General features: G+C 44.1%; 1 protein-coding gene across 1 annotated transcript in view; it reads right to left on the bottom strand.

Moving 5' to 3' along the window:
- Positions 1 to 24,662, bottom strand: part of CDH23 (cadherin related 23) — a 2,828,172-nt gene that overhangs the window by 551,804 nt on the left and 2,251,706 nt on the right. The window contains exons 38-39 of the mRNA XM_086919477.1: positions 8,159 to 8,380; positions 6,005 to 6,124 (exon numbers count right to left, since the gene is read on the bottom strand). Coding sequence (XP_086775603.1) covers positions 6,005 to 6,124; positions 8,159 to 8,380 — 342 coding nt within the window. The remainder of the gene's footprint in view (positions 1 to 6,004; positions 6,125 to 8,158; positions 8,381 to 24,662) is intronic.

The raw sequence follows: 24,662 nt of genomic DNA, 5'->3' as shown, positions 1-24,662 counted from the left end.
CTCAAGAAAGGGAACACATTCTCAGGAAATATGGGAAGGAAGAAACAGGAATAAGGAGAAGGTACGAATGGTAACACATTCACCCATTGATGTTCTGGCTATGACTCCTTGGTTAAACAGGTACCCAGATCATGCCACGCCTAGGATTTTACAAGAAGGTTTTTTGGATGGCTTTCGGATTCCGGCAGTTGATTACACAGGGACACCAGAGTGTAAAAATCAGCTGTCTGTAAGGACAATTGCGAGAGAACTGCGCCTGGGCAGAATAGCGGGTCCTTTTGATCACATCCCTGTGCACAACTTTGTCTGCTCGCCCCTGGAGGTGGTCCCAAAGAAATAAGAAGGGGAGTTCAGGTTGATTTATAATCTGTCGGCCCCTAGAGGCAATTCATTAAATGACGCCATCAACGAAGAAATCTGTAGCGTGAAATATGCCTCTTTTGGCCAGGCAGTGGATATGCTACGGGTTCTGGGACCCGGGGCCTTGCTAGCCAAATCAGTTATTGAATCCACCTTCCAGCTGCTGCCTGTACATCCTCTAGATCACCACCTTTTAGGCTTTTCATTCCAGGGCAAATCATACATGGATATGTGCATTCCCATGGTTTGTTTTGTTTCCTGCGCTTACTTTGAAAAATTCAGTTCATTTTTGGAATGGGTTTTGAGACAGGCAACGGGGCACTAATACGTCATGCATTATCTGAATGACTTTCTCTTTCTGCGGTCGGCGGGCTCCCGGGAATGCGCTTGGGCATTGCAGGAATTTTGCATGCTCATGCGTGCTTTTAGGGTCCCTCTGGCGCCAGGGAAGACGGTGGGTCCAACAAACACAATAGAATTTTTAGGAATTGAGTTGGACTCTGTATAGGGGTGTTTCCGGTTACCTAAAGAAAAAATATTGACATTTAGAGCTGCACTCCAGCAATGTTTGGCAAAAGATAAGGTAACCTTACATCAGCTACAACAGACAGTTGGCCATTTGAACTTTGCACTAAGGGTAATACCTATGGCACGACCGTTCTCTCCATTTCATCCCTCAGGCCATGACAGGCCTGCAGGAAAAACACCATCACATAAGTCTGTTGTCTGAGGTTCGCCAGGACATACGGATTTGGATCGCATTTCTGGAGGGTTTCAACGGCAGGGTAGTGTTGCTCGGTCCCCCTACTACTTCTGCGAAGTTAGGTTTATGGACTGGTGCTGGGGCAGTGTGGGATTTGGTGCCATACTCAGGAAAAAATGGGTGGCACAACATTGGCCGGCTTGGTGGGTGGAGAGTGGTCTGACAGCCAATATAGGTTTCCTGGAACTCTTGCCCATCTGGGTTGCACTGACGGTTTGGCCTCATCATTTGCGTAATCAATCAGTTATTTTCTGGTCAGAAAGCATGACAGTGGTGGAATGCATCAACCAGCAGGCTGCTCGGTATAAAATGATCCTCCGCCTGTTGAAAGAGACAGTGCTGTTGTGTATGAAGCTGAACATACAGTTTAAGGCTAAACATGCCCCAGGGGTGCTGAATAATGCTGCTGATGCACTCTCTCACTTCAAGATGCAGGTTTTCAGTGAACACCTACCGTCAGCAGAAGCGACACCAACACACTTCTCGGAAGTACTCTGGCAGATAGGTGCCCCAGCTACAGAACCTCGTGGCAGCTAGCCTATCGCCCAGGACCAGGAAGGCTTATGAAGGGGCGTTTTGGTCTTATTGCACTTTTTTGGGGCAGGATTGGGTGGACATCTGGCATAAGTCAGGGGCATTCCTTCAGTATTTAGACACTTTGAATAAAGAAGGGCGTTCTGCGGCGACAGCCAGGCGACATGTGGCAGCAGTTTCTTTCTTTGCGCAAACCAAGGACACCAGGGACCCCACGAATAGTTTCATTGTAAGGAAGGCACTAAAGGGGTGGCGGCGCCTCCAGGGGGCCGCTCCGGACAAGAGACAACCGATTGGCTTAGAGCGGCTAACAGCCCTGGGTGGCATTTGCAGTTCAATAGGAGAGTAGGAGAGGCATTACTATTCAGAGCTGCCTTTGCACTGGCCTTTTATGGGGCATTTAGGGTGGGGGAGCTGGTGGTGCACAACAAACAGGATTTGCAAGGTGGGCTCCAGCTGGAGCATGCGAACATACAGGGCGACACTTTGCTAATAACCATTAAAAAATCTAAAACTGATCAGGAAGCCCGTGGCAAAGGGATGGTACTTCACCTGGCACAAAACAATCCATGCTGCCCAGTGATGCACCTGGAGGCCTTCCTCCAACAGAGGAACAGTGCTGTAGGGGGGACATTATTAATGCATGCTGACAGTACCCCGCTTACACGATTCCAATTGAAAAGGGTATTGGCCATGGCGATCGACAGGACAGGTTTGAATCCAAAGGACTTTGGGACTCATTCATTTAGAATAGGGGCTGCCTCAGAGGCAACAGCTAGAGGGTTGCATAGCAACAGTGTGAAGAGAATTGGAAGATGGTCTTCTAATTGTTACAAGCGCTATGTGCGACTGCACATGTTGTGAGGCAATTGTGGGCTGACTCCTGTCCTGTTTCTTTGCTTACATTTCAGTTTCTCGAACCTGTCACGCAAGGGGGAAACTGCCGTCGGCGTATCACCAGCAAGATTCTTCACAACGGCGGCCACATCCACAGGACAAGGGAGCACATGTTGTATGGGTCATTGGGTCATTCTTATATTTGGCGTATGAAATCTGTTTTTCTTTCAGGTAATTACAGACAAGGATCTGAGAAGGATGGTTTCAAGGTTTCTTTCCACGGTAAAGGGGGTGTCTGCCTCAGTCAGTTTAGGGGTTTTGTTACAGATCTGTTGAGTAGACACAGTCCTCCACCCATGATAGATATCTTGCATTTAGGTGGGAACGATCCGGTAAATCTGGGTAGAAGGGTCTTGATGGAGGACATAATATCTACAGTAGGCTGGTTAGCTAAGGCATGCCAAGGCTGCACCATAGTGTGGTCTCAGATGATACCCAGATTCAAATGGAGGGGGGAGATTCTGTGAAAGCGTTGGATCACTCGGTAAGGAGGATCAACAGTAAAATAGGGAAATTGTTCAGGTCCCCTCAGTTACAAAACATAGCGCACAGGTGTGTCAGGGGGGGAACTGTGCTTCTTAAAAGACTGGGTCCACCTGACTAAGTTAGGTAATAAAATACTATTGGAAAATATAATGGCTTGGCTAGGGAGTGTCAGGGCTGGGCATGACCTCTCAGTGTAGTAGGATAGGGGGGGCCAGATAGTCGGGCAACTATGATGGCCTGTGGCAGTAAGGTCATGATTGGTGAGCAGTAAATTTAAGGTCCTTAGGGGCTGGCGCCGTTCTTGAATGGGGTCGCCCAGGGGGAGGGACAAGTGGTCTCTCCTAAAACTCCAGGGGCGGTACATCCAGTTGGCTGGATGGGTGCAGGAGAGGGGGGTCACGCTTTCTTTAGGCTGGTTGGCTACCCGCAGGGGCACAATGACGTCACTAAATGGCACAGAGTGCAAGGACCCCCTTTTAATGGAGTTCATGGAGCATACGGGGGTAACCGGGGGGGGACGTACCATCTCGGTAAACGGGCCCTCTGCGCATGCGCACTTCTATGGGAGGGCGTGGCTAATTGATAAGGATCTGACACCAGTTAGCGACCTTGCGGGAGGCCCAAATAGGATACGCAGAAAAGTAATTAACGTATGATTATGGTTCAAATGTTAGACTCAGATAGGAATACCTTGTATTAGAAGTATGTTAAGGTTAGCCATCTGATATCTGTACATATTAATTGTAATCAAATGTCATGCTACGTTTTCTGCATAAAAAAATTGTAAATATTGTTTATTTCAATTTTTATTTGATTTTATGTTTTAATACATACGGCCGGGGTTGTACGACCCCGCCTCCAAAGAAATCCTCTCTCATGTCCATCTTTAATAAATGTTGGTTAAACACAAGGCGGGTAGGGAGATGTTCGGTAGTCCCTGGCCATAGAGAAAGGCGGGGGCCGTCATCGGCCCCGCCACAAGTATGGTGGGGCACCGGCCCCCCTCGCCTGCTGGTGGTGTGCGCCCCACTGCTCATCATGACGTGGTGGGCCCGCCTCATCATGGATTGGCCCAAAGGGGATCCCACGTGACCCGGAAGCGATTGAATCGCTTCCAGGTCAAGGGGGAGCAGAGGTCAGGCTGGTTAGAACCGGCCTGGCCAGTATGGGGTTTAAAAGGCCGGGGAGCGTGGGAGCCGGCCTCTTTTACCCACGCTCCCAGGTCTGCCCCACCCAGCCTCTAGGAGGCTGTAATCTTTACCCCCACCCACCATCCCCTAAAGCAGATATTGGTTATTGTATTATAAGGTTGTTAATACGTTTTTTCCCCAATGTACATAGAGGAAAGGTGTGTTGTATGATTATTTTGTTTCTTGGAACTTTTTCCCGTTTGCAGGTCATCAATCGTCGTATTTATTGCTATTCCTTGGTCAGGCGGTAAGGTCATGGTTTGTGAGCAGTAAATGTAAGGTCCTTAGGGGGCGGTGCCATTCTTGAATGGGGTCACCCAGGGGGACCGACAAGTGGTCTCTCCTAGAACTCTACGGGTGGTACATCCGGTTGGCTGGATGGGTGCGAGGGAGGGGGGAGTCACGCTTTCTTTAGGCTGGTTGTCCACCCGCACGGGCACAATGACACCACTAATCGGTGCAGAGTGCAAGGGCCCCCTTTTAATGGATTTCATGGAGCGTACGGAGGTAAGCAGGGGGGTGAAGTACCTCTCGGTAAACAGGCCCTCTGCGCATGTGCACTCCTTTGGGAGGGCGTGGCTCATTGATAAGGATCTGACACCAGTTAGCGACCTTCCTGTAGGCACAAATAGGATACGCAGAAAAGTAATTAAAGTATGATTATGGTTCAGATGTTAGACTCGGATAGGAAGTATTAGAAGTATGTTAAGGTTAGCCATCTGATATCTGTACATAATAATTGTAATCAAATGTCATGCTACGTTTTTTGCGTAAAAAATGTGTATATATTGTTTATTTCAATTTTTATTTGATTTTGTGTTTTAATAAATACGGCCGGGGGTTGTACGACCCCTACCTCCAAAGAAATCCTCTCTCATGTCCATCTTTAATAAATGTTGGTTAAACACAAGGGGTTGTTCGGTAGTCCCTGGCCATATCCATTTCCACAATTACAGACTGACTCTCTTACTGACAGTTTGTGTTAGATGACATTGTTTCTTCAAATGAGACCCATTTAACTTGTGGTTTGGGTTGACATGTCGGCACTTTCTCATGGGCTGACCTTTACTGAAATATTCACCATGCAGAAACAATATTCAGATTGTACTTTACAACATTTTGAAATGGGGAGGGACCCCATATTGTAAATAAACGTATCTTGTTGTACTGTTCACGTCACTTTCACTCATGAACACTGCATCGTCTGCACCATTACAAATTGGTAAACCTATTGTGGGGATAACAAGAATAAATTGTTCCACTTTGATTGGTCTCTTTTGTATAATTTTTTTGGGGAAAGAAGTTGGATACAGGTTCTCACGGAGAGGATTAACCTAATTCCTCTATGTGGTCATGGATCTCCTCTGTGACTTGCAATGCAGAGGTTACTTTATTCCATATATTCTTCTGGCATAGCACACATTCTGTGAGATTAAGTTAATGTAACCAGTGTAATACCGTGTAATGAATGTTAATTCGAAATGTAATGAAACAAAGTTAGGCGCCTCTGGTGTTAAAGTGCTCTCAGAGATCATGTGAATATATTTTAATCTTAGAGTTAGACAAAGATGAGCAACTGATGATAAATTACATGTACAAGGGTAATGCGACATGACCGGAGAGAGCATATGGTTTTGGTAGCTGCAGAATAGAGAGTAGTGTTTTATAATTGAAACCAAGTAACAGTAAGATGAAAGACAGTCCAAATGCTTTATTTATCAATATAAAAGTATGTGCATTTTTTTGATCTTGCCATAGATGAAAGGTGACATACCGTAGTAGTGGACGTTAGGCGGCGCGAGAGGATTGGACATTGATCTGTAGCAGTCACTATCAGAGTGTAACGGCCCAGGCAGACCTCATAATCAAGCTCTTTCACAGCACGGATAAGACCCTAAAAGAAAGTGAAATAAACACATGTTAAAAGTATTCCCTATAGTTCTGCAACACTGCTATCGATCCATGTGATCTACATACAATGCTGGCTTAAAGGGCCCTGTTCATTTAAAAAACACCGTGCCTAGTTTAATGATGGAGCAACAATGTGCAGACAAGGCAGCTGATTGTGTGACGAATTTGAGATGTATGTTTACAGATTTGAACTGTGGCTGGGCAAACTCAGTCTTTCATTCTTCTGAGATTGATAAAATGCGTGCTATGTAGTTGTCCAATGACTCGAGCACCTAGAGGCAACAAAATGATTAAGAAAGCCTGACATTGCGCCAGAGGCCGGTTGTAACACAATACCCTGCAGCCCTTATGGTGCAGGAGATCCCACTCTGCAAAGCACCCTCCCCCCCACACACACTCACTCACCCTGGGGTCTATGAATTTCTGTGATCTATCCCAGGACCCCATATCCCATTCTGCAGGAGGCCCTAATCATTTTCTGTTACCTCAAAGTTAATGAGCAAAATTACCCTTTTCTCTAAAAAATAGTCAACAAACTGGCAATGCTGTCTAAGCAAAAAGCAGGATAACATTATGTCTACACCACATCCATGTAGCGTACTAGAGTGATAATAGGTATAAACACCACAGACAGGCAGAGAGATGCCGAGATGGACTGCCAGCCGGCTCCTTCAGAGAGGCATATACATGTAGGGTACCGCATTGATACTAGGTATAAACACCACAGACAGGAAGAGAGATGCTGAGATGGACTGCCAGCAGGCTCCTTCAGAGAGGCAGGCAGTCAGGCAGATGCTCATGAAATACCAATACAGTGTGCTTATTGCATTGTCCTCACTATTGCACCCATATCTCCCACCAATGCCAGCCCTTGTTTACATGGTAGAAGAAAAGCTTGACGTGACTATGAACATGTATCAAATCAAAAGGAGGGAGAAGGAAGTAGTTGTGATCCATTCAGCTTCCTTGGTATATAGTTAAATAAATCAGAGCGGGAACGGATCACTTGTCCTGGGTCACCTGGGTTTTATTTTCTTTTTCGTTTCACAGTACCGATAAAAAACCCTCAATCACGTGCCAAGGCTCGGATGGCGGTATAACTTGGTTCTCCGCCTTTGAAGGTACGTGGCAGCATCATCATCGGGTTAGTTGTTATGCTTCCTCCACCCGGAGGTAAACCACTGGTTACAGCAGTAGTGATCAGTAATCAATAATGGTGAATCACAAAGTGAATGAAAGAAGAAGGGTGTTCTGATAAAAAGCTTGAGTGGCCAGATAGAACAAAAATGTATGAGGTCTGGGTTCAGGCTCTTTTAAAATGTTGGGTGTCCGGGAACCGAGAGGGAGAGACAGCACAAGTCGTGCCTTTCCAGTACACAAGCAGGTGTACATCCCTCTGGAACCACCCGATGAGGTCATAGCGCAGTGACTAAGAGGTACTTTCAGACCTCACCAGAGTCAGGTTAATATACCTAGACCTAAATAGATCTTGAAGATAAAGGTCTTTATCACTTTTTTCACTAGTTTTAGGTCCTGAAGAAAGCCTACCCGACCCCTCCTGGGCGAATCAAGGGCTGAAACATGTCGACCTTTTTAATGGACTGAAATCAGTGCGGAAGACTCCTATCTCCTCTTCCTACGCACGCCCAACATTTTAAAAGAGCCTGAACCCAGACCTAATAAATAACCTGATGATGATGCTGCCACGTACCTTCAAAGGCGGAGAACAAAGATATACCGTCATCCGAGCCTTGGCACGTGATTGAGGGTTTTTTATCGGTACTGTGAAACAAAAAAGAAAAGAAAACCCTGGTGACCCAGGACAAGTGATCCATTCCCGCTCTGATTTTGTGACTATGAACACTCAGCAGCAACAGCTGCCAGTGTGCTCACACGTTCACTGAGTAGTGGCAATAAACGGCCATATTTACGAACGACTGCTCGAAAGTCCTGCATAGCCATAACTGGCCTGCCAACACAACAGGAACCCCGTGAGAGTATTCACAGTGTCTCTCACCGTTGAATTGTTGATCTGAAAAGTGTTGATAATGTTGCCGTCAGTAATGGCATACACAATGGTGCCGTTGGGTCCCTCGTCGTAATCTACGGCTGTGGTTGTGACTATTATGGAGTTGAGTGTGATGGGCCCCTCGGCCAGGGTGCTTTCGTACTGCAGCTTCTGAAACACCGGAAAGTTGTCATTCTCGTCGAGGATGGTGACAGAGACAGTTGTGGTCGCCTAAACAAAAAACAGTAATAAAAGCATCACACGTTGAAAATGTAAAGTGAATCCAAATATAAACTTTAAAAAAAATCACAGATGTGTCACCAGCAGTGGAATAAGCATTCACCACGTCAAAGTCTTATTCATCTTGAAAAGCTCATTGTGATATATTTCAGCCCGGAACGCTATATATTTGTTCATGATAACCAATGTTGTACATTAATACCTTAACATCTAAAACGGATGCTTTCTCTTACAGTCAAACTTCACAAGGCAAGTTGTACTGTCATGGTATTGGCATCTGTATAGCACACATTCTGACACGGTATGGCCGAGGTTCAGACTGGGACAAAAATATGGCACCGAAATAAAAGTGAACACCATTAGCGAACCAGTTCGCTGCAAATAGGGGCCCATATCTCCAAATCAGGTCAGTTTCAATCAATCAATCAATCAATCAATGATTTATAAAGCGTGCTACTCACCCATGGGGGTCTCAAGGTGCTGAGAGGGGGAGAGAAAAAGCTCCGGTCAGTCGTAGAGCCTTGTCTTGATGTCCTTGAGGTCCAGGTCTTGAGGTCTCGAGGTCCTGAACGTGTGGAGGGTTGGGGAGCGTCTGATGCTGATCGGGAGTTCGTTCCAGGTTTTTGCTGCGATGTAGGAGAAAGCTCTCCCGCCGGCTCTGCTTCTGCAGATGCGGGGGACCTCTGCCAGGGCGAGGTCGGAGGAGTGGAGGTTTCTCTTGGGAATGTGAAGGCATACTTGGTTGTTGAGGTATTTGGGTCCGATGTTGTTGAAGGATTTGTAGGCGTGGGTGAGGAGCTTGAAAGTGACCCTCTTCTTGACTGGGAGCCAGTGGAGGCTTTAAAGGTGTTGGGTCATATATGTGTGGCGCAGTGTCCCAAGGACAAGCCTGGCTGTGGCGTTCTGAGTGGTTTGGAGCTTGCATAGGAGAGTTTTGTTGATTCCGGCGTAGACGGTGATGCCGTAGTCCAGTCTGCTAGGGATGAGGGCGTGGGTGACAGTCTTTCTGCAGTCGGGGGGGGGGGGGGTCCATTTGAAGATCTTACGGAGAATGCGGAGGCAGTTGAAACTGGTGGAGGTGACGGCGTTGATCTGGCGGTTCATGGAGAGGGAGGAGTCGAGGATGATGCTGAGGTTCCGAGAGGAGTCAGTCGCGGTGGGCGGGCTCCTGGTGGTGGAGGGCCACCAGGTATTGTCCCAGGCGGAGGTGCAGGGCCCGAGGATGAGGACCTCGGTCTCCTCTGAGTTGAGCTTCAGACAGGCTGCTATGTTTCTCATTCCTTCTTGGAAGCTGAGTCTGGTGACATCAGGGTTCTTGGTGAGGGAGAGGATGAGTTGAATGTCGTCAGCGTAGAATACAATGCTAAGCCCGTGCTGTTTGATGATGGCGGCGATGGGGGCCATTTAAATGTTGAAGAGCGTCTGGCTTAGTGAAGATCCTTAGGGTACTCCGCAGATGATGTCAGTGGGGTTGGAGAGGAAGGGGGGAGTCTGATCCTCTGGGATCTGCCGGATCTGCCGGAGAGGAATGATCGGATCCCTGTATTCCTGCGTTGTGGAGTCTAGCGGCTAGTGTGCGAAGTGAGACGGTGTTAAAAGCTGCGGAGAGGTCTAGGAGGATGAGGGCGGCGGTGTGTCCCTGGTCTAGCACCATGCGGATGTAGTCGGTGGCTGCGAGGAGGGCGGTCTCAGTGCTGTGGTTACTGCGTTACCAGACTGGGAAGGGTCTAGGATGTAGTTTTCTTTGATGAAGGGGGTCAGCTGGGCGTTCACGAGTCTTTCAGTGACTTTGGCTGCGAAGGGGGGGGAGAGATGGGCCGGTAGTTCTTCAGGTCGGTTGGGTCGGCCGTTGGTTTCTTGAGGAGGGGTTTCACCTGTGCACGCTTCCAGTCATCTGGGCAGATGTTGGTTAAGAGGGAGGAGTTCATCCTAGTTCGGGTGCGATGGCTCCGCCGGCCCTGTGGAAGATGTGAGGGGGTAGGGTTTTGTAGGGGCTCCTTAATGTGTCTTCTTCATGGTTGAGGAGATGAGCTCAACGGAGGCGGGGGCCCAGGAGGTGATGGTTGGCTTCTCGGCGGCAGTGGGAGGCGTGGTGTTGTCTTCTGCTGGCTCACTGAAGTTATCGTGGAGGGCCTTGATCTTCAGGTGGAAGTAGGAGCTAAGTTTGTCGCAGAGTTCCTGGGAGTGTGTGATATCCGTGGCTTCGCAGGTTAGTTTTGCGAACTGCTGAATGACGTTGAACAGTTTCTTAGCGTTGGATGCGTTTATCTTGACTTTGCCTTGGATGAAGGTCCTTTTGTGGTCCCTTATACACTGGTGGTAGTCCTTAAGGGCACTCTTGTGGTTGTTCCATGCTTCCGTGGTCTTCTGGTTTCTCCAGGTTTTCTCCAGGTTTTCTCCAAACATCTGTATGAGCGTCTGGCTTATTTGAGTTCAGTGGTGAACCAGGCTGTCCTCATCGGGTGTTGGCTGGCGGTGCGGCGGAGAGGTGCGAGCTTGTCGGCACAGCAGGAGACCCAGCGGTGGAATTCCCTGGCTGCTGAGTTGGTGTCGGTCGTGGCCTTTGGGGGTCTTGGAAGAGGGCGGAGTTCAGGTGCTCCTCGGTGACCTTACTCCAGTTCCGACGCGGTGGGCGTGAGGCGTTCTTGGGTGCGGTGGTGGTGTTGAAGGTGAAATGGACGCAGTGGTGGTCCGTCCAGGGGTGCTGGGTAGTGTAGTGAAATGGATGTTAGATCCTCCTGTGAAGATGTGGTCGAGGGTGTGGCCTGCTCTGTGGGTGGGGTGCTGACGAGCTGTTTCAGTCCTAGGTTGGCGAGGTTCTCAAGGAGTGTGGCGGAGTCGGGGTCCTGGCTGTTTTTGAGGTGGAAGTTCAGGTCCCCGAGCAGGATGTAGTTCGGGGAGGTGATGGCGTGGGGTGCGGCGAGCGCAGCAATGGTGGTTGCGGGCTGGGTGCGGGGGCCAGGCGTCTGTAGATGAGGGTGCCGCGTAGTATGGTCCTGGGGTTGGTCTGTATCTGGAAGTGGAGGTGTTCTGTGTTGGAGAGGGGGTCGCTTGTGCTGGATGTGGAGAGTCGGAGGGGGTTCTTGTGTGCGATGGCGAGTCCTCCTACCTGACGGTGAGGGCAGTCCTTTCTCTGGACCTTGTAGCCGTCTGAGATTGCTGTTGCGATGTCGGGGGAGGAGGTGGCATTGGTCCAAGTTTCCGTGAAGAATGCGACGTCGGGCGAGAGGGTGTCTATCAGGTCCCAGATCTCTACTGAGTGTCGGTTTAGGAAGCGCACGTTGAGAAGGATGCAAGTCAGGGTTTTGGTGGGTTGTTTTGTTGGCAGCTCTCTGGCAGTAGTAGGTGCCTCATTGGTGGTGAGAGATCTTCGGCAGTGTCCACACGAGAACTGTCCCTGGGTAGTGCTGGGCGAGGCTCTTACGCAATCGGCATGGCACCCGGGGTTGAGAGCGTGGAGGGTGGCGGAGTAGTCGCGATGGGGACCAGGAGAGCCAGGGTTCCTGGCGCTGGCCACGGTTGGGTGCGGGCGGCCACATATGGGTGCAGACGGGCGCAAACGGGCTCAGACGGGCTTGCCTTAGGCGCAACCGCACAGTGGTCGCCATTAAATAGGGGAGGGGGGCAGGAGTGGGGCTGGGGCTGGGTCAGGGGGCGGGACGGTAAGTGATCAGGAGCGGCGGGAGCGGGAAAAAGAAAACCAAGGCAGAAGCGATAAGAGCGCTTAACCTAGTAAACACAGTGAGACAGACAATTGCAGGAATACAGTACACACAGTAAATAACTTAAAAGGTCAGGATCTGCTAGGAGAAGGACTGCGGGCATGCAACAACTGGTGGAGCTGCCGGGGAGAGTGCTGCCTGGACCAGAGTTTTGGAACTTGTAAAAAATATATCCTTGTTAGATGTTCGCAACAGAAGCATCAACAGCGCACTAATAGTACAGCAACGACTTTCAGCAAGTAGAAGAGTCTAAAACTCTGCCAAAGGAACTGATAATTTTAAGCATATCTAGGACTCAACACCAAATATCACCGATTTATGGTCTTTTGACTTGTAGTTGATTTGCCGCTATCATTTTTAGGAATGCCATATAAAAATAACATCTTCAAAAAAAAGTACAAGTATCAAAACCTTTTAGCACTGATTATGACATATCCCCTTCCTGCCACAATACTTCAATTGCCCATTCAGTGTTCTGGAAGACCCCATATGAATAAAATAATGTGTTATCTGCCAATTACAACCATACAATTTCATTTACTTTGAGGTTTTCAAAGTAAACACAGGTTTTTTTTATGCTACCTGTGGAGGAAACGTTTTGGTAGACATCACTCGTAATCAGGCCCTAAGCCACTGCCATTCTATAGCCGTCTGCAGGAGGCAAGTGTAGTGTCCCAAACAAGTTACAACCTATTGATAGTTTTAAGACTTTATGATCCCCATAATGCAATCCCCTAAGCAGTGCTTAGTTTGAGCCTGTGGTTGCCGGTGGTGACAACCAACACTTAGTTTTGGGGACTGACACTTTTTTTGCAGCATCAGACACTTCCCCAGAGCATGGGTGCTCACAAAAAAATTCCCAGGGGGCAAAAAGTATGGCTTTGATGCCAGCATGGTGGGGTTCAGGGGTGTAAGCTGGCCGTAAGGGAAGTTAGGCATGCACAGGACACAGACAGTGAGTTGTGGAGTTATTTTGATAGTTTTATTCCCTTTAAATTAAGCCTCTATTCTCTAGAAAAGTCCTGGATTTTACAATAATGTTATGCTGTATCTGAGCCACTATCCCGTTACCAGATCCCAGGGTATGCCTTCTCTGCTTTTTGTTGCTACCATTGATGAATGAAATGTACAAAGGAAGTAACTATTATTGAATTGGAAATACCTTGAATATTTAGGCCTCACAATATCCTTATGCCTTTAGTCTCTTATCTATAAACAGTGGGAGTGCTTAGAATCTGGCTCAGTTAAGGTAGTGAGTGCTATAAAAACTCCTTGGCAAAAAAAAATAACTGCAAGGTCTGCAACTCACTGAGGTGGACAGACACAAACAACCAACCTTCGCTGTTTGACAGAGGACAGTGGGAACGTTTTAACCATGGCATTAAGAAACTTGATGTTTAAACCTAGCTTTATCACTTTGCCAAAATATGCTGATTATGAGCAATTAAAAAGTCTGAGCTGCTTCCACAGCAGAGTGACATTTATTTGGTTATAGTAGTTCCTTACTCTCCCCATCAGAACCACTAAGACCTCAGTTGTTGCATAATGGACAAGATGGAAACTATATTTACAGAAGGCATGCGTTTATCAATATCGAGCACCCCTTGTGACAAATTGTCTGCTCTAGGGTAAGCACTCCTCTCCCAGTTCTCTGCTCCTCTTTTTTAATAGAGATAGGAAAACTTGAGTCAGGTTAAACACAGGTAGTCATTATGTGATATTAAAACAGGACTGTAAACTAACAATCATTTTATTTTATTCATGAAGAGGAGAACATCCAGTCTCATAGTCCACTCACTAAAATATTTTACAGTGAGAAAGTTATTAATCTTGAAATAAGGACTCTTGTACTGATGTGTGGGTGCTCGTGCTTCACCGATTTGTTTGATGATTCTCAGGTCATATCCTTGCTATATCTTCGTCCCCTTAAATGCAAATATGTGAGAATGGTGGGTGAGACACTGAAGGCCCAAGCATGCTTGAGCCAAGGGTTTAGCTGTGGATCAGGCCAAGGTCATTTTGGACCCCCAGCACAAAACAAGCCGTGCCTTCATGTAGCTACAGTCTACAACTTAAACCCTAACCTCATGGGCAAATAATTAAAGACAAGACTTTAATTTTGGACGTACAAGAGAGGGAAGGGGATAGCCATTTAGTTTATGCTTGAAAACTATCCCTTTAAAAAAACAAATTTCAATACAGTGATATATTCTGATGTACTAAGGTGAGAGACTTTGCATTTAAATGAAATACACTTTCTTGACTTTGAAGAAACGTTGTCATATTTTTACATTTTATTGCACGATATCTTAAAAAATTAAAGGTCTTACTAAGGTTAAGTGGAGCAGGACAGCCTCTTTGCTTGTTTTCCTTTACTTACAGTAAACATATACATTAAATGCTTGCCAATTTATTCAATTTCTTTTTGAGTATTAGTACACAAGCAAACACAAATCTTGCATGCTACTATGAACTGTCTTAATATCTTTGCCACATAAAAGGTTTTAGTCTGCGTACACTGGGTCGCAACCAGTGTGCCCTTGTGCCCTTTCGGCATAAAGTTATTTGGTTGCACTTTTTTAATATATCCAGTTTACATACTCCATTTTAAATAAATATGGGGTTCTCAAATGATGTTATTTTACCATTTTTTAATAATTGCCACAATAAGGGTTATGTACTCAGGTAACCTGCAGCCCAGTGCTAATGTTCACCAGTGGGGCCACAAGCAAAGGCCAAGAGAGCTGCAAGTGCCCCCGGCTGTACTGTGAGCATCGGTGCCCTAGAACAAGAGAGGGATGATCACACATAGGGAGGACAGAGGAGGAGAAAGATGGAAAAAGGGTGAAAGCAGGGCACCCGCAAGAGTAAGATGAAGGGTACAGGGAGCGTTTCATAGTGGACTAAAGAGGCAAGAGGTGGATTTAAGGCTACCAGCAGTGGTATTCGGTGCCCTGACGTTCAATTGCATGGCAACATTCTGAGTTGACTCGGGCACCAACACTCTTTGATTTACAAATTCAGGACCACTGTTAAGAGAGGGTTTTGTAAATTGAAAAAAAACAACTCTCAAACTATATATTTTCAGGAAATCAGTTACCCCCTAATTAACACCACACCAGGTCTAACCGTGCATTGGAAAATGGCAGTTTATTGGCTAATGAAATATGAATAGTAATGGTTGGCCTGTAATGTAAGCTAAATAACCGCAGGTATTTTCAGTTTTTTGCCATAACACACACACAATGGCGTTATAATGAAGCATAGATAGAAAAAGACACGAAACAGAAGGGTAAAATCCAATAAAAACAGTACAAAAAATTAATTGGCAATAGGTATCATAAAAGACACCTTTAAGTGACATGTATGGGTGGGTGAAGTTAATATCAATGGTTCATGACATGAGTAGAATAGTGTTGGTTGTATAAGAATGAAAGAGCTTAAGAGTTGGTGGTTTAGGCCTAAGGGGATTCAACATGTACTAGGCAGTACCCATGAGTATGATATCTTGCTGTGAACACAATTAGTATGGTAGTGTATGGGTGAAAAAAGTGAGCCAATAGAGTTCAGGGAAGATTTGCATATGGTTTTGATCTATTTTACAATCCAGAGATGTTCTGAACTGCAGCACCCGGAGGACAGGTGGTAAATGGGGGTTGACTATGAGGTCAATGTCCATTGTTTTCAGAGAGAACAGATAGAGAGTGTTAAGGGTAAGATTCAGGTTAATCAAGGAAAAAGGTACTCACCTGTGAAGGAGAATTGGAATGTGGTGATGGTTGAAGGTTACAATTTTAGTCTCACCATCAGAAGCACTAAGACCCCAGTTGACCAAAGGCAATGCACAAATGGAAGTTGGCCACCCATGCTCGGTTGGAAGCCTGTCAACCCCACGCTGCATGCAGCCAAAGGGAATGCCTAATGGGGATTGGCTACCCTTGCTGGGTTCGGAGCAGGGACTGGCTGGAGACTAGGTTGTGTGGCCAATCGTCAGCTGTGCATGAGCTTTGGCTACCACAGTGGGGTTGGTTGCAGGACCTGGCCGCAGGCCATGTCCTGTGGCCAGGGCCATTTATAGTGGAAGGTTGGCTGCACATCAGAGGTCAGCTCCTGCTTCCAACCCACCGCTGCGTGCAATCTAAAGCTCTGCTCAGTGGAGAATTTGGCTGAGTATGATAAAACAAACACCAGAAATTCACTGAAAAGACCGCAGGTTAAAATTGCATTTTAGTTAGGCATGGTAATAAGATCTCAACTCACACTAAAAAGACCTCAGTAATTCACTGACAAAAAAAGGTTAAAGTGACATTATCGTTAGATATGGTAATAAATCTTAGCTTATGTTAAAAAAAAACTAAGAAATTCATTGACGAAACCAAAGGTGAAAGTGATTTTAGAATTAGGTGTTGAAATAACACAAAAACTAATGTTCAAATCTCAAAAATGTACTGAAATTCTCAAGTTAATGTTTACTGAGCTAACTAAAATTTGCCCCGCCATGCACTGCTTATGACTTACATTATATTACATCACTCATGACATGTTAAATGACATAATTGATAACACCACTCATGACATTATCCAGTCTTGTAGCAGCATCCTAAAGGGTTAGTGGGCTTGACGTAATTCAACAAGATACATCAATGGCAAATTTTCTATCACCAACCGTAAAATAATGGACATAACCTTTGTCAATTGCTACCCAAATATTTTTGGCAATGTAATAATGTAATCTTAGGACACTATATATACTTTGTTGCCGGACCATGACCCTAAAATGTAATAACTGTGCTATATCTTGTTTTGAAAATAATAAAATATGTTTTAAAAAAAAGAAGATAGGATTTCAACAACAAATGCCAGTAGAAAACGTTTAGGGGCAGTATTTCAGAGGACAGAAATTGAATAGAATTTCACATCGCATTTGTATTATGCTCAGTTTCACCTGCAGAAGAAAATTATTTGGTAATCGAAAGAGAAAAGTAAGCCTGCTTCTGTGGTGCACTATAGGAATAATGTTCATGGCAACAGGTTCAAGATTATAAGTGATCTTAAGCCCTGTAGAAAGCTGCGAACTACGCTATTGATGATGTATATTCAGTGTCTGTGGTAGATTGCCCACAAAGTTAAAAGACTATTCATACAAGGTGCACTATGTACCAAGCGTTAAGAATGTAATTGCCACGTTCTTATCTAAGATGCTGATACCCCTTGAAGAAAAGGAGAATGAAACATGTAATGACTGTTTGATTGCTAGTATTTGAAGTAATGTAGAGGTAGTGCCATGTAGATGATTGGAATAAAGGATATACTGAAGTTGAAAAAGAAAGAAAAAAAGAAATGAGGGAAATGTAAACGTGTTTTTCTTCAGCGAGAGCAACTCAAATATGCTTTGTATTGATTTGTGCAACAAGCTGTAGAAAAGAGTACCAAGTGGCCCTCTATCTTTTCACTGGACGGAACAAAAAATTACCTCCTCTATGATAGTCCATATTACACAGCTCCATTTCTCCCTAAATTAATAGAGTTCGAGTCCCAGGCAGACTAGAAATCTTAAGTCAATATGTTTATGGTGATAGGCAAGATAGAGGTCCTAAAACACAATCTCATTGCTGAACAAAATAAGTGCTCAGAATAATCTATTATTCCTAGGAGGTGAACCATGGTAATCGGATGGTCCTGAAATTCATTTTTTTTTTTTATATAATCATAGGATACATAAAATTACATTGACACTATGCACTTTAACCCCCTAACCCCCCCACCCCATAGTCTGGCACATTTGTAAAAAAACACAAACTTAGTACCACGTCGGGTTAATCAATCACATAACAGCCCTATGTCATATTATTTCACGCTAAATCTAAAGAAACACATTAATAGTAAACACACAAAAAAAAAGAATTTGAATACAAATGCAAAGGCACTCGCTAAATGGTCAGTCAAATTTCTGCCTTGTTTAAGAGTTATACCCCAAATATTCTTCAATAACAGTGACACAAATGAAACGAAATTGGGTTTACAGGAATCACAAATTATTATTACTTTGTATATCACACCATTCCTGTAACGGAGACCACATTTTTAAGCCAACAGTGCCTTTCCTTCTACCTTTCCCTTTATAAATTGCAATTTCCAGTTTAAATGCGGCAAGTAATCTAGCGAACCATTGCTGGAATGAAGGAGCAAATTCGTCTTACCAGGCCGATGCGATACACATCCTAAAAACAGCCATTGAGATAAATATAAATTCCACCCCTTGTCCTTTCCAGTTAGGGTCAGTTGCACCTAGAAGCATCATTTCAATAGTTAGGTTGATGGGATTTTTCACCACCGCAGAGATAAACCTCTCAATTTCAAGTTTCAGTTGGGATAGGCCGACGCATGTGGCGACTATATATACACAGTCTGCATTTGGAGTATAGCAACGGGGACAATATGTTCCTTTACTGGGGCCCCATTTTGCAATTTTATCCGGAGTATAATACAGCATGAAGCAAGTTTTATAAAATTGCGTCTGTAATTTGATGGATAAAAGATAAGTTTGTGACATAACCATTGTTCTATCAAATTCTTCGGGGGATATACCAATTTTGTTTTCCCATTTCGAGGCTATCTTTTCTATATCATCAGGTACCGAATTAATTAATAAAGTATATATTTCACTAATAGTGTTTGATTTTATGCACGACAGTGCCTCAAATAGCTCACATTTATTGCAAATAATTCCACTAAGATTTCTTCCAGTGATATAATCCCGGAATTGTAAATATTTAAAGAAGTCTTGGTTATTGATTTGAGATTTCAATCTAAGTTCCTCGAATGTGAGAAGCCCCGTAGAAAAGCAGAGATTGCCGAAATGTGTAATTCCAGCTGCTTCCCATTTCTTCATACAGTTATCCCTAAATGTTTCAGGCAGATCTAAATTATCTTTAAAAAGTGTATAGTATGAAACTCGCCCAATATCCATCATTTTCCTTATTTTTTGTGCAATTTTAAATGAGTGTAGAAGCAGCTTAAATTTTACTTTTTTGTGATAGCTGTCATGTAGATGACGCCATAAATATCCTAAACTTTTTTCACCTATCATTAATTTATAAATAGTTGCTTGTTCACCCCAAGATTATTCACTCGTTGATTCAATTTGAAGGAGCTCTTGACTATTGATAAGGGTTACAGCCCAATAATAAAATCGCAAATTTGGTAAGGCTAGACCCCCCGTTCGTTAGGTAAAGTGAGGAATTTTAATGCGCGTTTTGGTTGGGAATATGACCATATAAAACTTGAAAAAGTACGTTCCATAGATTTTAAACAGGAATCCGGGAATTCTAGCAAATTGCTCTAAATAAATACAGCAATTTAGGGAAGAAGACCATTTTTATGGCATTCACTCTACCAATCAAGGAAAGATGTAGGTTATCAAGTCTGTGGAGATCTTTTTGCATAGTCCTTAGAAGAGGTTTTACATTGATATCGACCAGATCTTCTAGTTTTGCAGTAATAGATATCCCCAAGTAAGTAGCGTTCGGTGTAACTCTAGAGTCAGCAAAAACCACATTTTCATTAATCACAATTTGGGTTTTACCTTGATTAAGGGCGTATCCGGCAATAGCTCCAAATTTGGTAGCCTCATCAACGATAGCAAGCATAGTTGATGCTGGGTTCCTGGTGACGATTGCAATGTCATCTGCGTAGGCTAAAATTTTAGTAGAGATATCTCGTGATAGAATTGGTTCTATATCCCTATTCTTTTCCAGTCTTTGTATGAAGGGATCTAGATGGGAAACATCCTTTACAATGAAACTTTTACAACGCAGTGCTATTACAACGCAGGTTTTACAACGAAAACCATTACAACGCATTGTGCTGGGGTCGCTCTAGGATATGGAATAGATTTAATTTACTATCCAACACCTTCCCTAGTGTCCACGGGGACTGGAGTTGGAATAGTAAATTAAACTATTCACTATCCAGCACCCTAAAGCACTATGCGTTGTAAAGGTTTGCGATGTAAAACTGGCGTTGTAACAGCATGCGTGGTAAAAGCATGCGTTGTAACGTCATACATCCGATCTAGATACAAGGCAAATAACAGAGGAGAACAAGGACAACCTTGTCTTGTTCCCCTAGATATCTTAAACGGCTTAGTAAGACTGTCATTAACCGAAACCATGGCGGCCGGGTTGACATATAATTGTTGTATGGCCTTATTGAAGCTTGGGGGAATCCCAACCCTCTTCAAAGCTGCCCAAAGTAACTTCCAGGAGACCCTATCAAATGCCTTCTCAGCATCTAAAAGTACGAGGGCCATGGGGTCTCCTGAAATTCTTGATTGATCAAACAGTGTAATTACTCTATGTACGTGATCAGTAGTAGATCTTCCTGGGATAAAACCACGTTGGTAATTAGCTATAACTTTATGAATAATTGGGGCCAAACGATTTGCTAATAATTTGGAGTATATTTTGGAGTCTGCATTAATCAAGGCAATTCGTCTATATGAGCCTAATTGTTCCGGGGGTTTGTTTTTCTTAGGGAATATTATAATTTTTGCACTAGACCAGGATTTAGGTGGAGTTACCCCACTGAAAATATAACCAAATAATGTTGAAGTTCGGTCAAGAAAGTTAAAAAAAATTCTGACTGTAGACTGTCTAAGCCTGTCGCCTTACCCTTAGGTAAATTCTTAATTATTTGTTGAATTTCGTCCAATTTAGGATCTTCCATTAATTCCGTTTGATCAGATGCACAAAAAATAGTAGGATTTAATAAATCTAGATACTCCTTTGTCGTTTTTTCTTTATTATCTTCACCGCCCTCCGTTTATAATGAGCTATAAAATTGAAAGAAGGCTTCTTTATGTCTTCGGGGTTAGTAACTACACCTTTTATTAGATCTGATATCTCCTAGATTGAATTGGTAGTCTCTAGTTGATGCATACGAACTGCAAGTTGATGCCCGACTAGTTTGTTTACCTCGTACACCATCTCCAGATTAGCTGTAGCTCTCTTTACAGCTTTAGCTGTAATAACATCAATAATAGCTGCCCTGGCTATTGCTACTTGAATTTGGTTTCTTTCAATAATTTCTATCCCGGTATGCTCTTTGATAGCCTGAATTAAGCCCTCTTCCGCCTGTCTGAGTTCTTCTTGTTGAGTCTGAGACTTAATTTGAGTTATACGGTTTGATCTTACGGAGTATTGCAATGTTTCCCCGGTATCCCTGCCATTAGAGCATCCCAGACCACATCTATTCCTATGCTTCCCATATTATCCTGTATAAAGTTAGGGATCCAATCTCGCATGTATGAGCAATAAGATGGATCATGTAACAGAGTTTTTTCAAAAGTCCATGTTCTTGCTCCCTTTTCCATTGGGCCTATATTCACTAAACACATTAATGGGTTGTGATCGGAGAGAATTTTTGGGAGTCTATTAATTTTACTTATGGTTTTTAAGGAGTTGGATTGAAAGAAAATGGTCCTGAAATTCTAATGTAACATTGACTGACATGTGAGTACCATTGATGTAAACCACCAATCCATGTCGCATAGAAATCAGAGTAGTAAGATCCATTGTTGAACTTTGATGACCCCCTCAGAGTATCCTTTAAATTATACAATGAGCTTCATTATGAGTGCCCCAGAGGTATAATCCGAATTTATCACACCTGAGAAAGTCTCACATATCGGGGTGTATTTACAGGGAGCAATAAATGGCACCTACTTCCAGGATATTTCCCTTAATGAGAAATAATATGCAGAATTGGGTATTTGTTGTACCAAAATCCTCATGTCCTATATTTACTATGCTTTTTCATATGCTGAAATTTAACATGGGGAGCAAACATTTCAATACCCAGGAGTCACTGGATATATGAACATTGTGCAACTGGCGATTCAGACCCCTGCAAGGGGTCTGAATTTTCTGTGGCACATATAACTAGGCAAAGCATGTTCATCCTTGTTTAAAAGGTGGGAACATCATATGGAATGAGACGCTCAGTATGGGAAGGACTGTAAGTGGTCACTTGGAAATGTCATTCAGTGTGTCAATGTTAGCCAACAGATAAAGAAGAGGCAATAAAGACAATCAATTTTCATCTGACGGTACCTGAAAAATCATCTTAAACAGCCAGGTGTGCAGCCAAGTAAGTAAAGAATTATGGATAACCAAGAAGGTAAACTTCTTCAGAGAAGAAGGGAGGGAACTCAATCAACCAACGCGAACCTGGGCAAACTAAAAGCAAAAGAGAAATGGGTTCTTTGTAGGGATCTGTCATCTATACCATGCGGGGGAATGACTGAGTTCTAAAGTTTTTTAGTTGATTAAATCCTTGAACCTTGGATGAACTCTGCAAGATGCAATGGTCAACATGTTTTGGACCCTTCCATTTGAGTGTTCTCAGGAAATAAAACAAGGACAAAGGACCCAAACATATTTTAGTGATTATAACCATTCTAAATGTCCGTTAATCCACGGATCGTGCAACAAACAATGCTGAGCTGATAGTTGACAGCCATGAATGCCAATTCCCCTCAACTAACGATTTTTACAGGCGATTTCAAAGTCTAGGCGTTAGATTATGTGCTCAGAGAGGCCTGTGGATTCAATACAACATTGCCGCATGTTTGTGTCAACACTAGGCATGAGCGGATTTTGCGGATTGGTAATCCGCGAATTTGCGGATTTGCAAACTCGCAATCCGCAAAATCCGCGAATTCCCGCGAATTTGCGGATTTTTTTTTTTTTTTGTGTTCGCCCGTGTTTCTGCCAGTTCGCGAGGGTTTTTACAATTTCGCAATTTGCGAACTTACCTGTCGGGTCGCAAGTTTTGCGAACTTGTTGTTTCTACGTGTCCAACCTGTTTGGGACACTCTTCTTCATCACTGCCACTCTCTGTCACCACTGCCACTCTCTGACTACTCATGCCACCCTCTGGCCCACCCATGCCACCCTCTGTTTCATCACCACACCCTCTGGTTGTCCAGTGTACATTATTTTCGGCAAAGCAAAGCACACCTTCCCTGCCTCAAGTGACCTGAATTAATTTGGGGCTGATTAATGTGTCACAGAATATTTTTTTAGCTGGCACCTGCTTCCTTAGTGCGCCCTGATTAGTGATCTTTTGCACTTGCTAAGTGCTTTCATTGTTGCAAAATTAGTTACAACACCTGCCCTGCCCCAACTGACAATAATGAATTAGGGGCTGATTAATGGATTTTAACTTCCAGCCTGGCTCCTGCTTGTCTCCCTTAGCTGTAATTCAGGACCTTTGTGGCATATGTGTAACTATTCTGAGGTTCAGAGCAGGGTCACATAATAGTTGCAACTGGCAACTGAACTCTGGAGGGGCCCCTCAGGAAGCACTACAGGAAATGGCTACTAATGATGTGCCTGAACTTTTGAACCTGGTAAGTAGTTACTTTCAGTTTTGCTTAGATCATATTTCTGCAATTTCGCACTTATTCGCGGGGCGCGAACTCACGCGAACAGTGCGAGCAGTGCGAGCAAAATCCGCTGCTCGCGGATTTGCGGATTTTTCAGGAAATTCGCAAATCTCGCGGATTGCGGATTTCCCGAAAATCCGCAAAATCCGCGAGCGGAACGGATTTTCCGCCCATGCCTAGTCAACACTTCCCCGTCTGCATCTTGGTTATATGCCAATAAACGTCCTGATCCTATTTCTTAAGGGTAGAGTTTCTGAATTGATGGAACTACATTAGGATGGACTCTTTGTTTGCAATTGACTAGGAGACACTAAAAATACATAACAAGGAATATCAATGAATGTGTTGGACATTATTTGTATAGAAAATTGTATTTTTTCTATGTGTATAATTATAATTATAATTAGTGATCTGTTGCATAACATGTGAAATGGTGTGATAACGTGAACAGTAAAATACAAAAATATTGTGTTTTATGGAAAATTATTGTTTATTCCAATAGTGAGAAGTGTCACTGTTGTTGAACCCCATAGAGATGTGGCTGATGATCCCTATAGAGAACCCATTTCTGTTTCACTACGGAAGGAGGTAAGGCATCCAGAAAGAAGGAAAAGGAAGATTAGCAATTTAGTAGTAATTCAGTGGCTTGAAGGGACCCTGCTTCACTGTTTAGAATTGGTTGTTTATTTTTATAAGATTAATATTATCACTGTTCTTTCTATTTGCAGAGTCCATTTCTTTCTAGGCATCTGACTTCGTGTTTTCATCCATGGTATACTGTAGACATGGTTGAAGTGAATGCCTTGTTTACCTGCAAGCACTCCCATTACTCTATGGCCTACTTCATTTTTCATGATCTGCACTACATCATGACCTCCTCCCAGCCATATCCTATCATACAAGTTGTTCCATATATAGCATAGCAAACACAACGAGCTGATGGACGGAGTGCTGAAACTTTTCAACAACTCACCCCCAGTCAAGAGATCTGGGTGTAATCCATAGATCTTTTGCTCACCATGCCAACCCAGTTTAGATCCAGTCGTATTCAATTTAGTCTTGGCTCTGCTCCTCATGGGTGAATTCCAGCCCGAACTGCAAG

The sequence above is a fragment of the Lissotriton vulgaris genome, chromosome 5 (genome assembly GCF_964263255.1).
Source record: "Lissotriton vulgaris chromosome 5, aLisVul1.2, whole genome shotgun sequence".
Lineage (NCBI taxonomy): Eukaryota > Metazoa > Chordata > Amphibia > Caudata > Salamandridae > Lissotriton > Lissotriton vulgaris.
This window is presented reverse-complemented; position numbering and strand designations above follow the sequence as displayed.